The sequence below is a fragment of the Macrosteles quadrilineatus genome, unplaced genomic scaffold, assembly GCF_028750875.1.
Source record: "Macrosteles quadrilineatus isolate MER2022 unplaced genomic scaffold, UCM_ALF_1.0 Scaffold_2__2_contigs__length_208266976, whole genome shotgun sequence".
NCBI lineage: Eukaryota > Metazoa > Arthropoda > Insecta > Hemiptera > Cicadellidae > Macrosteles > Macrosteles quadrilineatus.
The window spans coordinates 180,477,030-180,494,733 of NW_026542595.1; the positions used below are offsets into that span (position 1 = coordinate 180,477,030).

The 17,704-nt window shown below is 34.8% G+C and overlaps 1 protein-coding gene across 3 annotated transcripts; it reads left to right on the forward strand.

Moving 5' to 3' along the window:
* Positions 1-821: 821 nt before the first annotated feature.
* On the forward strand, positions 822-16,398 carry LOC128986159 (tubulin-specific chaperone C-like). 3 transcript variants are annotated; one of them, XM_054406339.1, is made up of 4 exons: positions 822-1,062; positions 1,950-1,994; positions 10,056-10,154; positions 15,112-16,398. In XM_054406339.1, exon 4 carries the CDS (start codon positions 15,252-15,254, stop codon positions 16,254-16,256), a length of 1,005 nt encoding a protein of 334 aa, XP_054262314.1. In that variant the 5' UTR covers positions 822-1,062; positions 1,950-1,994; positions 10,056-10,154; positions 15,112-15,251; the 3' UTR covers positions 16,257-16,398. The 3 variants fall into 3 exon arrangements, with proteins under 3 accessions (XP_054262314.1, XP_054262313.1, XP_054262315.1); XM_054406338.1 differs by having other exon boundaries at positions 825-1,062; positions 10,056-10,256; XM_054406340.1 differs by having other exon boundaries at positions 829-1,062; positions 15,112-15,247.
* The last annotated feature ends 1,306 nt before the right edge of the window (positions 16,399-17,704 follow it).

Sequence of the window (17,704 nt, forward strand, 5' to 3'; positions counted from 1 at the left end):
GGGCGTCCGGCCACGGCATGTGGCGCGCGGCGTGTCAGTGGGTGACGGGCGGCGTGGCGGCGGGTGCGTGGTGGTTAGGCTGTGGCATGCGTCCACACGGGTGTTTTTTTTTCACGCAAAAATGTTGCTTGAAAATATGCGAAAAATTAAAATAGCATTGAAACGAATACCCGCCCACTGTGGAAAAACACACTGCGTGTGCCATTCCCCACACCGAGGGTCTCGGTGCATGTGTGTGACTATACTGTAACGGTACTTAACTGTCTTAGCTGTCCCCGGTTATACCATAGATAAAACATACTCCCGTTATACCATGGATAAAACGGTTAGCCGGTTGTCTATGGTCTTACTAGACTTCTCAACCAATTGTAAATTTTTAAGCTCGTTTTCGTGAATCGTGTCTAGTTCATGTCCGGTGACACTGGGAACTAGTCTCGGTGAAATTCTGTTTCTAATAGTTTAGGGTTAATTCAGCAATGATTTGTGCTTTACTGGTTGCTTAACTAGAAGACGAGTTATTGTTTGTCATTAGATAGTTTTATTTGGTTAAACGAGGTTTTAAATGACTGAAAGGGAGTAAATTGTTTTGTTTAATTTTTTTACAGCATTTATTTCTGGTTCAATGAGGGCATTATTCACAGAAATAAAATAAAATAATAAAATAAACATATATACACTACATTATTTATCAATTTTTTTCTTTGCCTGTTTCTTTCTCCTCCTCTGCCTTCTTCTTGATTTCATCTTGACAACCATTCATTGTTGATTCCTTCTTCTCCTTCACACTTTCTCACCTGCTGTTCTGTTCTGTTCTGTTCTGTTCTGCTCAGCTCGCCTTCGCCTTGGCTTGGCTCTGCTCCTTTTCAATGAGTTGAGTTGAGTGCTAGAAAACGAAATTCCGTGTGATGGTTAACGAGAGAAATAACAAACCGAGATATTTTAGCATATCTACTCTTTTTTCTAGGAAATTTCTTTTCAAAAGTGCGGCTGCAGTTGCAGTCATCGAGTTAGGAAGTCTTGCACTCAGTTACGCTGTTTGGAAACGACTCAACACCAATCAAGGTTAGACTAACTTAAACTTAGGCCTTTTGAACTATTGTTAATTTTACTACGAATTCTGCAAATGTAGTTTTTAAGTTAATATATTATGTTAAGCGTAATAATTTTAATCTTATATGACATAATATCTTCATCTTTGCACGTAACTTAGGTGCTGCAGGCTATGACTTAACCATCGAGATCTAGGACTAACTCAAGGTGTAAGCCTTCGCCTACTTTAGGCTATATTAGGGCTTTGTTTTCTAATTCGTATTCCCTAAATGCCTATTCAGTCACAGTTTCCGGCATATTTATAGTTTTACACCCTTGTTGACACAAAATTTGAACAGCTAGGCCTAAGTCAACAAAATATCCTACTAGCCTACCGTAGCCTAACTTAATTGTTTCTATTTGACAGTGAGGTGTAGCCTAGGCCTACTAAGTTTAACTGTTGACTAAAAACATCATAACCTAAAAAGTATCGACTAAATTGTAGACCTAGGCCTAATTTGTTGAGCAACTGATGGAACCCCAACTTTAGCCTACTTAAAATGTAATATTATTTCAAATTGATTGAATCAAATTGTCAACCAGACTCTGATTCCTAGAGTCACTGGAGCAAATGGCATTCATAGAGGCAAACACCTTGCTTCAGTGATGCTGGTACAATGTAATTGTGTAATTCTGGAAAAAAGAACTTGACTTATGATTGTAAATCAGGCCTACAAAGATACGAAGTAGGCCTAAAAGAGATACAAAAGTATCAATAAGTATTTTATGTTTTATTTTGTTTATATGATACAACCTAACTTATCTGGCATAGCTGGTCTCTGTGTGGAGATGAAGGTAAATTAATCAGGTAGACCTATAAAGTGTATCTGTATCAAACTGAACCATATCTTTGCTTTCAGATTTCCGATTGTATATGTATAAAAACTACAACTGGGTTCTTGAAGGTGAGTTTTGTTTATTGGTACAAAAACATAACATAAGTTTAACTTATTAAAACTGAATGTTACAATTTTTTTTTTATCAAGATAATAAGCTTACACGGTCGAGATAATCTTGTTTTAGCCCACTTTTAACTCATACAATAGAAAATCCTTTGGAAAATCTAAACGTTCTGGTGTTTTCTTCTAAACGGTTCCTACAATTCTAACAACGTAACAACCAATTAACTAGGAATTAAAATCCATGTGTGTAGCCCCTGAGCTGTTGGGCATAATCTTATATACTAAAAAACTTTTGCAAAACTTATGACAGCTAGCCTGACCATACCACTGGACCGAATTACACGTGGTTGGTACCAAATGAAAGATTTAAGTACCTGTAGATGTGCAGAATCCCTTTATAAATTGAATTAGGCTCACAAATAAGCACGAAAAATGAATTTTAAATCATTAAAAAAATAAAATGATGGGTCTTATGGGTTGCCATGGTGATGACGAAATAACAACAAAATATAAACAGAAAATCAAATAAACAGTATCAGCATTCTGACACATACTTTCTCCCATAAGCTTGTCAACAACCTTTATCATGTATAAGCGGTGAGAGTAAATATACGGAAATGGGATTTGTACAATTTTCTTCAGAATTTCAAGGACTATAACATACTACATTTTTATCAAAATCGTTCGAGCCAATTTTGGGAAAATCTGATTTTCCGTTATTTTATGGGGTTTTTATGGGGAAATAACATAATTTACAATAACTTTTGAACCGTAGTTTTTACAGAAATGGGATTTGTACCATTTTGTTCAGAATATAAAAGACTATTACAAACTGAATTGTTATAAAAATCGTTCGGGCCCTTTTTGGGAAAATCCTATTTTTCCGTTATTTTATGGGGTTTTATGGGAAAATCCCCATTAAAAATAAAAATTTCTAAAAAATGAAAAAACTATCAAAATTGTAAGGACCATAACATACTATGCAAATCAAAACGGGATTTTAGACTAAAACCCTATTTTTTTGTTATTTTATGGGGTTTTTATGGGAAAATAACATAATTTACCATAACTTTTGAACCGTAATTTTTACAGAAATGGGCTTTATACCATTTTGTTCAGAATTTAAAGGGCTACAACATACTGAATTTTTATCAAAATCGTTCGGGCCATTATTGAGAAAATCCGATTTTTCCGTTTTTTTATGGGAAAATCCCCATTAAAAATCAAAATTTCAAAAAAATGAAAAAAAAGCCTGGAGATACCATGGATTAGAACCTACATACCAAATTTCATCTAAATCGGACCACAGGCGTAGTCTCTAGCTCTGTACACATCCAGACACACAGACACACACACACACACACACACACACACACAAACAGACATCACTTCGAAAACCACTTTTTTGGGTCCAGGGGGACCCAAAACGAATATATCCACTCAAAGCTCAAACTCGAAAATTTTGACGAAAACAATACTTTCTCCATATACTATGGTATAGGGGGAGAAAGTAAAAAAATGAATGATATTCCAATCGCATGTTTTATTTTCAGTGTGTGGGGAAAAATAGAGAAGTCTGTACATTACATATTTTTGGTTGGGTTTTCAACCACTGGGTGACCTCTAAGAACAGATTATATAAAAATATTTATGGAGACTTTTCTTATGGAGATTTAACATGGGACAAAATTTTAAAGCTTACGACAGCTAGCCTGACCATACTACTGGACCGAATTACACGCGTTTGGTAAAAAATGTAATTGTCTCTATATTTGTCCATTTTGCTTCGATTTCAGATATTACTTGACTAGGCTAAGTGTTATAAAAACAGAAATTAAAAAATCTATTGACAATTTGACATGAGGTGAAATTTTTAGTCTAATAGGAGTGAGATCTGGAGATCTATTGGACAGATTTACATGCAAGTTGTGTTAAATGAAATGTTTCCCATGTGCCTGAAGAGTTTACTATTCCTTTAGTGAATCTTATCCTATATTAAAAAGCTTTTGGAAAACTTATGACAGTTAGCCTGACCATATTACTAGGCCGATTTACCCGCGTGTTTTACCAAAAGAAGGTTATGGAAGAAATTCTAATTGTATGTTTTATTTACAGCGTGGGGTTAATATAGAGTAGTTTGCACAATACATAGTTTTGGTCAAATATTTGACCACGGGGCGAGCTCTCGTGTAAGACTAAATTACTTACCTATTCCCGTCACAGCTCAAAAAAATATATCAATTCAGGACATGTTTCGGTGTTAAAATACCATCGTCAGCTTCAGGTACATATGTTGAGTTGATCAGTAGTTAACATCGTCAGAAGATAAATACAGTACGAACACGAATAAATACATAAAACAATTAAACATTTAAGCAACAGGCCCTGTTCTAACAAAAGATGACCGACCGCACAGGTAGCAAGGCTTTCCCATTAGGCAAATGAAAAATGATCAATTGGTATCTTCATGCAAACATTTCAGCCAATTTGAGGCTCAAACTCATAAATTAATATAAGTTAAGAGTCCTTGGAGCCTAGACGTTCTAGCCTAACTCGTTTATTTAGAACGTCTAGGCTCCAAGGACTACAAACAATTAAACAATTAAAAAACTAAATACCCTCGCCGCAGCAAACCTGCAGACTAAGCGAATTTCCATTTGCCAGACTGGATTTACACTAAAATGTCTCCTTCAAAATATCACATTTGCCCCCTATTTAAATAACATTAGTTTAACGAGTATTTAGGTTTACTGCAACAGGGAGGGTAAAAAGGTATTTTTTTTGTAAATGTATTAGTTTATTATGAAATAAATTTATTTTCCAAATTTGATCAAAATATGTTCATAAACAAGCAAACTACAACAGTTTACTTATCTATATATAAAGCTCAAATACCACTGACTCATTCACTCACTCGTCACGAAATCTCAGAAACCATAAGACGTAGGAACCTGAAACTTGGCAGGCATCTTCCTTTTGGGTAGTAGACGCTCACTAAGAAAGGATTTTACCCTCCGACCTCTGGGCTCCGCCCCAGTGGCTCTGGAGTTTCCCATGTTAACCTTATGAGTAGGCCTACTCATATTTAAATGGAATTAATAAATCTTAACAGCTGTTTCAATTAAACAAGTTGGTTCTGTTCTGTGATCTTCAATAGCATTAAAGTTACATGGATTACCAACAGGGTGCAGCACTATTATTTCTTTTACATTTATGACAACAGCTAATTTGCAACCAAAAGGTGAGTGAGCGTAGCGAACGAACTTCAATCTGGAGGCGAGTTAGCGTAGCGAACGAGCTAACCTGAAGGCAAGTGAGCGCAGCGAAGGAGCTCTAACCTAAAAGTGAGTGAGCATAGCGAACGAACTTCAACCAGGACGTGATTGAGCCATTCGAACGAGCTCACTTATGAAGTTAAACGGGGCAAAGCCCGCGGGTTCAACCAGGACTTGATTGAGCCATGCGAAAGAGCTCACTTATGAAGTTAAACGGGGTAAGGCCCGCGGGTACAGCTAGTTCTCCATAAGAATAACATGGAAATTTTAAATTTACAGATTTATGTAATTTTTTTCCGTAACCATTAGGCGCATAATAACGCTTCAATATACTAAATTATTTGTTTTTTAAGCTCTACAAAATGGTTTGGAAAGAAATTGCTAAATTTTAAGTTTATAGGGTCAAAAATGGGAAAAACCAATTTTTACCCCATAAAACCCCCCATAAACCCCTGTTCCCATAGTCTGATCATGCTGGTTCACGAACTCGTTCAAATAAACGTAGGTTTACACGTTTGTACCAAATTTCATCAAAATCGGATGATTTTTGCTCGAGTTATCGCGCTAATGGACACATTTATAAATATATATATATATGAATTTGAACGGGTGGTGTTTTTGGTCTCAAGGGACCTCAAAACGAAAATTAAGACCTCAAAAGTCTTATTTCCTAAAGGGAAATTCGCTAAAAGAAAATTTATAATTTCATAGTATACTAGGTACATATTTAAATTAAAATCACTCTGGTGCTTGAACAAATATTTTGAGATGGTAAATAACTTTACAGCGGTTGTTTGAAAAATTAATAAAATTAACATTACTCTTATGGCGGTAAAATCCAAGATGGCCTTTAGCTTCCGACTCCCTTGGAAAATAACTCAAAACTACAAATAACATTTCTAATCTTACAGTACCTATAGCCTAATAGATATTTAAATAATGATCATTTTGATGTTTGAACAAATATTTTTGAACAATAAATAACCCGTCAGCTGCTATTTTAAAATATCCAAGATGGCCGCCAGCCTCAAAGGACTCTTAAGTTTATGTGTAAGCTACATAAATAACTACAATAACTCAAGTAAAAACTAACTGATTTCAATTCAATTTGGTACAAACGTGTCAACCAACATCGATTTGAAAAAAATCACAAACCAGCATGATCGGCAATGAGAATGAGGTTCTTATGGTGTAAAAATTGGTTTTTGTCATTTTTGATCGCCTAAACCTAATTGTACCATTACTTTCCAAACTAAGAATTAATTAGAATTTAAAAAAGAAGCAAATTAACGAGTTTATTTAAGCTTTGTTACTTAACCTAGGCCTAAAGGGGAAAATAAAGAAAAAGTCCAAATAAAACATTCCCATGACATTTTTATGGAGAATAGATCAACTTTTATGGATTGCTTATTTATGGGGTAGTTAACGTGACCATGGGAACCTATATTGATACATGTATACCGTGAAACTTGATTTTTAGTTGAAAACAACAGTGCAGCTTACATCTTTCCGAGGTCACAAAACTAAGTGTTAGGCCCAATTCACACCGAACGGACGTCGGCCGGAGACGTGGCACGGACGTGGCGAGGACATATGTCCGTTCCTCGCCTCCCCATGTAAACAAATTGGTCAATGCACACACAAGTGACGTGGCGTGGGCGGCCGCCCTCCCGTCACCGCCACGTCGCTACGGGGTCCCTCGTGGCGTATCAGAAGTGGCATGTCCGTAGCGCGCCCGTTGTTCGGACTGCAAATATTGTACTATACTTACGAACCTTCTTGTGTATAGTGTGCTTGTACTTACCAACCTTTTGTGTAGAGTAGTTTTTATGTGTAGATTGTGAGTTGTTTCTTCACTATGCGAGACGACATTGAATTAAATATCAAATTTTATGAGGAAGTAGAACAATTCCCTTGTTTGTACTAATTAAGTTGACAGAAATTAACTAACACCATTGACATTAATAGAAATAAGCAAAAACCAAAGCGTCTAGTCTACATACAGGTTGTCTCGCCACTGTACAGTCCCTTCACCGTCCCTTCGGTGTGCATTGAACACGCCACGTCACTGCCACGTCTGTGCCTCGTCCGTGCCACGTCTCCGCCCGACGTCCGTTCGGTGTGAATTGGGCCTTAAAGTTTTGATTTCTTGATTTCTTTTGTTTATAGGCCTATTCTGGTCTGCTTGTTCAATTAGGGTACACTGAAAACCAGAATAAACATATGAAAACTAATTTAAGGAGAAAAGAAGAGACAATTAATTAGACTCCACTATACATAGATACATAGATTCGTTCACTTGGTTACTCATCTACTATTGTTTATCTAGAAATGAATTACGATTCAGTTAAAAATATTCCAGCAAAGTTTGCAAGTGGTGAGGACAACTAATAATAAACAGAGAGACAATGAAAACAACTACACTATGAATAAAAAAATGTATATGCTATCTAAAAAAGTGGCCTAAACCAACACTAATAACTCTTTTTTTATTATTTTATCTTACCTCGGTACTAGTATAACCTCCCAAAAAAATCAAATGCACCCACCGGCCTCCCACAACTTTAACCCACCAGCCGCCACGCATAGTTGGGAAAGTTAGTCAAAATTTCTAACTAGTTAGAAGTTAGTCCCATGAAAAGTAACTGATAGAAGTTACTAGTTAGTTAGTTTAAAAAGTAACTGATATAAGTTATTAGTTAGTTGGAAAACTAACTGATAGAAAATAAAGTTAGTTTTCAACAATTGTAGAAGATAGCTGTTTGTTGGACAGTTGTTTTAAAGGATTTCATACGTAATGAAATAATGACACATCTTGGTTACTAATTGTGTTTTAATTAAATATTAATTAGGCATCGTCACATTTACATTACACTTTACATTCATTACTACGACAAAATTTACTTGAAATGCCTATTAAACTTAAAAAGAAGTTATTATTCAAAATTGGTGTCGCCGATTCTTCCTCGTCTGTTATTAATGACTAGGCTTGCCGCTCTGAACAGGCGTCATTATAAATCTGTCATATTGGTGTTATTTCTTGTGTCACGGCAAACATGATGGTAATTTGAACGAAATTTTCAGTGTCTTATTAACGATGTTAGCATACGTTTTAAAAATTAACAGCAGCATAAAAACTATTGTGAATAAAATTTTTTAAATGCATGGAAATGTTAACAATGAACCTACCAATAAGCAATACAAATTTCAGAAAGATTGGCTCAGTGGTTTGATTGCAAATAAATATTTAACTTCAGTGTTCGTGCAGAGTTTCTTAAAAACCGGTACTTTTTAGGATCTTTCAACTATATAAATTTTTCTAGTAAATGGACAAATTTTTAATTGATACCACGTAAAATGTATTTAAACCAGCTTATATTTAATTTTTGTTTCAACAAAATCGGTTAATTCATCTCAGAGATATTTAGGCTCAAACTTGAGTGCACATTTATTTCCCCGACAAAGGTGATACAAAAACTTGTCATCACTCTGTTTTCAATAGTTCAAAAGACAAAAACAAATAGTGGTCATCTCACCTTTCCTGACATAAACATTACTTTCGATACACAAACATAATTTACAACTGTTCAAGTTAAAAACAAGACCATCATACTTTTTCTCCACTTATTAACATGCGCTCTCAAATTCGAAGCACTTGTGACTGATGCTTTAATTATTTTTGTTTTGGGTAAACACGATAAACATTTTAACGTGATTCCACACTTTAAATTTTTTTTTCAACTTGTTGAAATATGTCACTTAAGTTTGGTCACTTGATATCACACTCGCCCACCATTGCAAACAAATGTTATTAATCTACTGTACTTAAATGAAAACCGTACACCTTAATAACTTATGTATTAAAAATATTTATCTATCACTAAAATATATATAACTACAAGACAACTAAGAAACTAACAAAAAATTTACACCTTTCACGGTCAGATAATGAACATCAACCTGAAGTGAAGACTTTGACACTTGAGATTACATATCAATCGCCAAACAAACATTCCCCCTTCCCACCCTTCGGTGCTTGGGGTGTTGTTATTGGCTGCCATTGGCTCGCCCCCCGAGTCCGCTGCATACCAAAGCGACTGGACTTTGACTTTCTCTTTCCCCACCCCCAACGTTGTTTGTCACAAGGGCGCTGACCTCTCACGTACGCACGCAACCCTCACTGAACACGGCAAATAAATAACCCGTATTGGAAATACTTTCGCCTGACCAAAAAAACTACCGATTTAAAACTAGCGAATATATTATATATTCGTTGGCTATAAAACTAACTGAGTAGAAGTTATTTCCAGCTCTTTTTAAAGACTAACGAATAAAATAGAAGTTAGCCGAAAAAACTAACTAATAGCGCTATTCGTTAAAATTTCTATTCGTTATTCCCAAGTATGCCGCCACATTAATACTTTACAATGAAATCGCGACCATACAAAGTAGGTAATATGAGCCAAGTATGAATGGAGATGAGTGTAGGATGAGTGGCGCGATCTTGTAGTCTTGATAGTGACTAAGGCCGACATATTCCTTAGACACAGCTGTTAATTAATAGCCCATACAGCTAATGGCAACTAAGGGACCTACAGTTTTTAGTGGAATCCGAACCACATTTTTGCCTTGGTATATACGAATTGGTCTAAATTTCAGGATAGCACTGGATTCTGGATAGTATTTTAGCCATGATGGACAGACTGAGAGGCACAACATCATTTATAATAGTAGCCTATGGATATATTTATAATTGTAACCGGTTTTGACTTGTTGTAACTTGTTGCAGGCTATTACAAAACAGGGGAACTGATATCAGGAGACAACAGTATCAGAGAGCTTGATCAAACCACTTGGAGGAGCAGCGGAAGCATTTAGCTTAAATATGGTATATGACTTAAGAAACACTGTACTCCGGGGTGGCTTAGCTATTTTTGTAGGATTTGTTCTCTTGTATACTATTACTCCAGAAACCCGAGGAATTGACAAGGTTTGTAATAATTTTGCTGTTGAAATTATTGCAAAGTTTAATAACACATTTTAATCTCTTTTCACAACATTTTTACTCAGAATGTTAAATTATGTTCAATTTTGGTGCTAACTATCTTTAAATTTGTGTATTGCAATAATTTTTTTCATCTCTCAGTTGACTAGAAAGTTATTTGTGATCGTAAAGAATGGGTTTGAGCCGTGGATTAAATGCTACAGCAATCCTTAAAAACATAACATAGTGTTAATATATTGTAACTTTCATCTTATTATTATGGGTATTTAACACTATTTACAGGAGAGCCTCACTGAGTGTGTCTTGGATTATCAACAACTAAATAACACCACCGCTGCAGCAAACCTAACCATAGACAAATTAGGCAAATTTATTTTTGGGGCTAGATTTCCACTAAAATATTCCCTTAAAATTGTCTGACTTATTTTTCTTTTAATAAACACAAATATTTAAATAAACTAGTGCACCTGTTGCTTGAATTGCAAAAGTATTACCGATGCGATAGATTATAACTGGAGTCACTACTCTCTGGTTGAACATTAGACAAAAGCGAGTCACTTTTTTGCTGGGGTATTTTTTCGGTGTTTCGTGTTGTTAGGTTGGCCGTATGATCGATTGGTTGAATGCTGTCAAATTCAATTAATTCCAACCATACTATTTATTTGGAGTTATCTGCTATTTGATGCACTTATAACAACAACTTATTTAAGTTATTGCACGTAAAACCTGTGTATTAAAGGTTACTAGTGTCCCTGTTGCTCGAAATCGAGCAATTGCTATGTATTATAGGCGTTATTTTAAAACGAATAACAGTCATAATTTTTGATGACTTTAAAAGATGCGACTTAAAGATTGTGGAATACTCAAGATGTAAATAACAGATTGATATAATCAACATTTCTTGTGAATATTCTATTTCTTCTCCTTGGTGGGGTTCTATGACTTTTCTATGTTTCCATAGTTTGCAAATCGGCTCTTTCAATGATTACTAAGAAATGCAGCACAGTGTTAATTCAGTTTTCCTTTTAGTATATAAATTTATCCAGGCTCTCTCGTTTTGTTTTTCGTTGTTATATTTACGCCAACCCAAATTCAAATAGTAAATATTTCATTTCAACCAAGTAAGTAAATGTTTGTAGCAAACTAACTGTTAAATTGGCAAACTTATTGACTGTTTACAATTAACATATGTTCTTCTTCTCACTTTTAATTTCTGACAACAGCTGGAGTTTCATAACAATTTTTGTTTCCCATGTTAATCTTATGGAGAAATACAAAACTTTAAAGGGCCCCAGGGACTCGCCCTCTAATTATTTCCTAAAAAAAAATTTCCTGCACAACTTCACGTTACGCTCCTTTCAGACACCAAGAACATGTCAATCGGTTCAGTAGTTTCAGAGGAGTAATTGTCACAAAAATCCTGCTTGCGTATTAAATAAGTAATAGATTTTGAAACATTGTCAATTGTGTTTGATACTAACTTATTTTCCTCTTTACAAGCTATGATTAATGGTGAAAATAGTTAAGTTTCCTGGTTTGGAGACATTGGTTTAGGCTTGGGCTTAGCCCATAGAGATGAGTGGTTTAGCCCTATGGCATTTGATTGAAGAACGACCATCCGTTTATGATCTTGTTAAAATGGGTTGCTCGTAAAATAAATAAATAAACTTATATTGCACTCATAATACATTACACTCCCTCTTATCCGGACTCCTCGGGACCGAGGCCAGTCCGGATAACGGGTTTTCCGGTTAAACTGACGTCCCCAAAAACTTAAAACAGACCGTTTACGGTGATATTCAACTTAAATTTAGGAGAGCATTGTATTTATTTATGTGATAACTGGTCTCAAATCTTTCCCACGAGAACAGTTGTTTCAGTACCGCCCACTTCCTGCCGATCTAGTCCGGTTAAACCAATGTGCTGATAAAAATTGTCCGGTTAAAGAGATGTCATTTACGCCGAGTGTAGTCCGGTTAAACAGATGTCCGGTTAAAAGGTGTCCGGATAAGAGGGAGTCTACTGTATTGACATTTTTTTGTTTACTATCAACAAAGTAACAGGATGACGCCATTTTGCCACTCTCTAATTTGACAGCATCCAACCATACGGCCAACCTAACAACACGAAACACTGAAAAAAACAAGGGTACGCTTTTTAAACACAGAGTGGTGACTCCAGTTATAATCTATTCATCTCAATGAGTATTACAGGCGTTATTTCAAAACGAATCAGTCTTAACATTGAAACATCGTTTGTAAAATCTGTCTAAGCATTTTAAAATTTTTACTCACAATAGTTTTTATGCTGCTGTTAATTTTTAAAACTTATGCTAACATCGTTAATAAGACGCTAACAATTTTGTTCAAAATACCATCGTGTTTGTCAATACCATTGGTTGAGTGAATACCGATGCAATGTCAGTGTGGTGGCCAGGTACACATCGGCAACGTCGCAGATTCGCACGCGCTCCCTTCCGGCTGGGAAATATCGTACAAACACCAGGCGCTGCGACACTCGCAGGAGAAATTTTTGTTTACAAAAAAAATTCTGTTAAAAAAAACACCTTTGTTCGCATTATAAATCTAAACATTTTTGCCACCAAGACTGATATTTGAATATATAATAGGTTACGTACCTTGGTCCGTCTTCAGTCTTATTTTAGTCAATGGATGACTAGTTTCGGGTACAAAGACCCATTGTCAAATCCTTTTCAAAACATCATGTAGAAGCTAGTCAAAAATCCGACGGAAGTCTTCATCATTATATAAATACAGGTTGACACATAAAGTTTATTATTTAAAAAACACAAGTTACGAAACATATAAGACGATTGATAGGCCGGCCACATTTAACACGGGACAAACCGACACAGGTTACACGGCGGACACGACAGAACTATCCATTGTCCAGTTGGTGACATTGACCTTTGGAGAGGGGGTACGTCAGCTGATAAAGACTTGTATTAGCTCTGTTGTCAATGCTTGCAATTCTATCGAATAAAATATTTGAACCAAAGTTTAGTTTTTCATTCAAGACGTCTTGAGGGGATTTTTTATTAGCTTTATAAATTTCTAGACTCTCTAAGACGTTCATGAGAGGGCCTTTACTGCATTTGTGCAAGATTTGTAGATTATTTCGGCAACTATTGACATTGTGATTGGTATTTATTAAATGTTCTGCAAATTTGGAACGTTGTAGTCCCGTGTTAAATGTGGCCGGCCTATCAATCGTCTTATATGTTCCGTAACTTGTGTTTTTTAAATAATAAACTTTATGTGTCAACCTGTATTTATATAATGATGAAGACTTCCGTCGGATTTTTGACTAGCTTCTACATGATGTTTTGAAAAGGATTTGACAATGGGTCTTTGTACCCAAAACTAGTCATCCATTGACTAAAATAAGACTGAAGACGGACCAAGGTACGTAACCTATTATATATTATAAATCTGTCATATTGGTGTTATTTCTTGTGTCACGATAAATACGATGGTATTTTGAACTAAATCTGTAGCGTCTTATTAACAATGTTAGCATACGTTTTAAAAATTAACAGCAGCATAAAAACTATTGTGAGTAAAAATTTTAAAATGCATGGAAATGTTAACAATAAACCTACCAATTAGCCATACAAATTTCAGAAAGATTGGCTCAGTGGTTTGTTTACAATTAAATTTTAAACTTCAGTGTTAGTGCAGAGTTTCTTTCAAACGGGTACTTTTTTGGATTTTTCAACTATATAAATTTTTCTGATAAACGGAAATTTTTTAAATTGTTACCACGTAAAATGTATTTAAACCAGCTTACATTCAATTTTTGTTTCAACAAAATCAGATAATTCAACTTGGAGATATTTAGGCTTAAACTCGAGTGCACATATTTATTCCTCCAACAGTAGGAGTCTAGCTAATAAAAAAGTCTAATACTTTTTTAATAACAATATTAGGGGTTCTTAGGTCGGGGCCAGATATTTTTCATTTCTTTCGGGTTGAATAAAAAATGTTGTTGACCTTCGGGCATCAGATCAAAAGCAGGTAGTTTTTGAAGAATTAATTTAAAATATGTCAATTGCTATACTATATATACTTGTTTTTACACAATCTGTATTGGGGCCAAATTGTAAGCGTCTTCTGCGGTCACAGTAAAAACGTGGATACTTCCGCGGTCGCGGAAGGATCGTGCACATCTTCTACGGCAAAATAGAACATCATGGGTGATTGCGGAGACATCATCTTTGTCTTCTGCAATCTTGGTAAAATCATTAATGTCTTCTGCGGTTGCAGAAAACAGTGAATAATGAATATCTTTTACCTTAATCTCCTCCAATCACGGTGGAATCATGAACCTCTAGAATGAACCTCTGCATGGGCGCAGAGAAAGTGTTAAAATCTTCTCATCATGATGAAATAATGAAGATCTCCCACGGTCGTGATAAAATCTCGAACATCTTCTGCGATTGCTGATGAATAGTAGAAGACGTTTACGTTTCCGTGACCGCGGAAGACGATGATGCTGTTTAGATGGCCGACGTACTAAAACGTACACACGGTATTTGCAGTGCACATTTTATGAATTAGCCCATTTAGCATAATAGCTTAAGAACTATTTAGATTCCTTTCCATTCATAGTTTGTGCTTGCAATATTTTGAGCTGCTATTGGTGATAAGGTTGCAAAATGTGTTACAACAAATTAATACCATTCTCTTTTTGTGTGGCAGTACCATTACCAATCATATGTTGTGTGAGTTTATACATTCAAATCCATTGATAGCCTTAGCACAACATAGCTCATCGCTCATGTTATTATTATTTTCTAATTTTGTTTTTTTTTTTTTAGAAAAATCTGCCCCCTCCAGCACAAGACACCTTTAAAAAAACTGAACAGTTTTATCAAGTTTTGCGAGGGGAATCTTCAAAGAAAGATTAATCTTAAATAACTGTACCAAGTTTGCAAAGATTTTAAAAGACAGATTCAAAATGATGGACAAAGTTGTACCAGATGGAAATGCTAATATGAAAGAAATATTGATTCAAAGAGACCTAGATAGAAAGGCTAAGATCAAAAATTTAAAAGAAGAAAAAGAAGCAGCTGCTCCAGACCACGCAAAGGTATTTGAAGAAACGTTTGAGGATCACACAAAACAAATTTTAGAAAATATTAAGCTATTGGAACTAGGAAATGTTGAACAAAAGACGATTCCAGATTACCTTGATAAAATAAGTAAAAACATTCAGAATTTAAATAGATACTTGTCAGTCTCATCATCATTTCTAACGAACTATACAGTTGGAAAAAGTATGAAAACTATTGAAGACCTGGATGGAAAAATTAAGCAATTGGAGACTGATCTCTTGCCGAAGAAAAAGTTTGGTTTCAAAACAAGAAAGCCAAAGGTGATTGAAAAAACTGATAAAGAATTAGAGACTAAAAAGAGTGATGAAGTTGATGCTAGTGTTGGTAAAAAAATGTCTTATGCATCAAAGTCATTAGGGTTTTCAGATGTAAAAGACAAAATTCTGAAATTAGATAGAGAATCCATCTCCAAGCAAGATTTGGAATTGAAAAATTTAGATAACTGCACAGTTCACTTACATGGTAATCCTAGTACAACTCACATAAGTAATGCCACTAGGTGCACAATATTGAGCGGCCCAGCATCTACTTCTGTCTTTGTGGAAAACTGTCAAGAGTGTGTGTTTGTGATCGCTTGTCAACAGTTGAGAATTCACTCTACAACGAAAAGCAAGTTTTATATTCACGTCACAAGTAGAGCCATAATCGAAGATTCAACCAATGTTGAATTTGCGCCATATAATCTTACGTATGAAGAGATTACAAAGGACTTTGAAGTTTCTGGTTTGAATGTTAGTCAAAATAATTGGAATCTCATCGATGATTTCAACTGGTTAGCCAGCGATGCAGCTTCACCTAATTGGAGAGAGATAAAAGAAGAGGAAAGAATTAAAAGTTGGCCACTGTAGACATTTTGTTGCTTTAGTAGAAACAACAAGGTTATTTATTTCATGGATCCAAAACAACTAATCAGTAACTGAAGAATTTACCACTAACTTTATTTACTCAAATTCCTAATTATTATTAATAAAGTATTTAACAGTTGTTACACATGCTTTTAGCCTCATTCTTGAACTAAATGTTTGTTATTTTTGTCATACTGCAGCAACAATTGCTGTTCATATTTATTATTTGATGAGGACACCGTGTGTCTATTTTAACTCAAATATTAGTGAAGGATGAGTGTGACTATTAATACAACTAGACATTACATCCCCATGTTAAATTTGTAATCAGAATCGTTGTGACAGATTGTGTTGATCTAAATTACTAATTTCTGACGAATACACAAACCTTTTCACCAATTCAAACTGATGGAAATGCTTATTGTATGCTATAGCAGGTTTTATGACCCATAAAAAAAATCGACAACCAAAAATAGGGTAGAAAATTTAGTTTTAGACATAAGGTCTTTTTTGGCAAAAAATTGGCGACAGCTGGTTCATGGGCTGTTTGTTTTCAATTCATGTAAGGTAAATGCACCAGTAGCTGACAGTGCTCCAGAAGCTGACAGTTTGAGTTTCTTAACATTATAATGTGGTCTCTTAAAAATATTTACACATGATTGCATTGTTAGAAGAACATATGTTTATCCTTGATTTGTTTACAAAAAAATCAGTGAAATTTAGCCCATACTCGCGGAATGGTGGTGGTTTGAAAGCGACCCTGTCTGTACACATCACATTTAGTCGATTCCCTTAATGAAATTGTTAAGAAAGTAAGTTTGTTTTTTTGTCATTTCGCTAAATTTCTTAAATAGTATTAATGATTAGGCTCATTATTTTGATCAATTATACCTTTGTTGACAATTTCATGAAAAATTGGGGTGTTAGGGGTTTTGGATTTAAAATTATATCAATGTCAGGCTTTGGTACACAAAAGCCATACAAGTTCCACTAGCTGACAGGGGATATTTGCTACTTGCACAATATTAAATTGGTTTTACCCATCGACATTTGCATGTTATTTATAATTTATGTGATCTCACATTTTTATAAAATGATTTTACTTTTTTAACTTATAAGCCAAATTATCTTAAAAAATGTATATTTTTTTAAATATATATAAAATATATAGGTATATATTTTTTAATGTAAATATTTTTTATTTTAAAATATGTAAAATAAATTTTTTTAATAACGTTTTACATTATTTTATAATTTAATTATTAAGTTAGATTGTATTCGTCTTATAAATTATAATACCCTTAGGTTTAGCAGCTAGTACATTTATAGATCCAGTGTCAGCTACTGGGACAATTGACAGTCAGCTACTGGTACAAGCACTTTTTTCACTGTCAGCCACTGGAACACGTACAAAGGTTGAATTAAGTTTAAAAATTTTATAAAATATATTT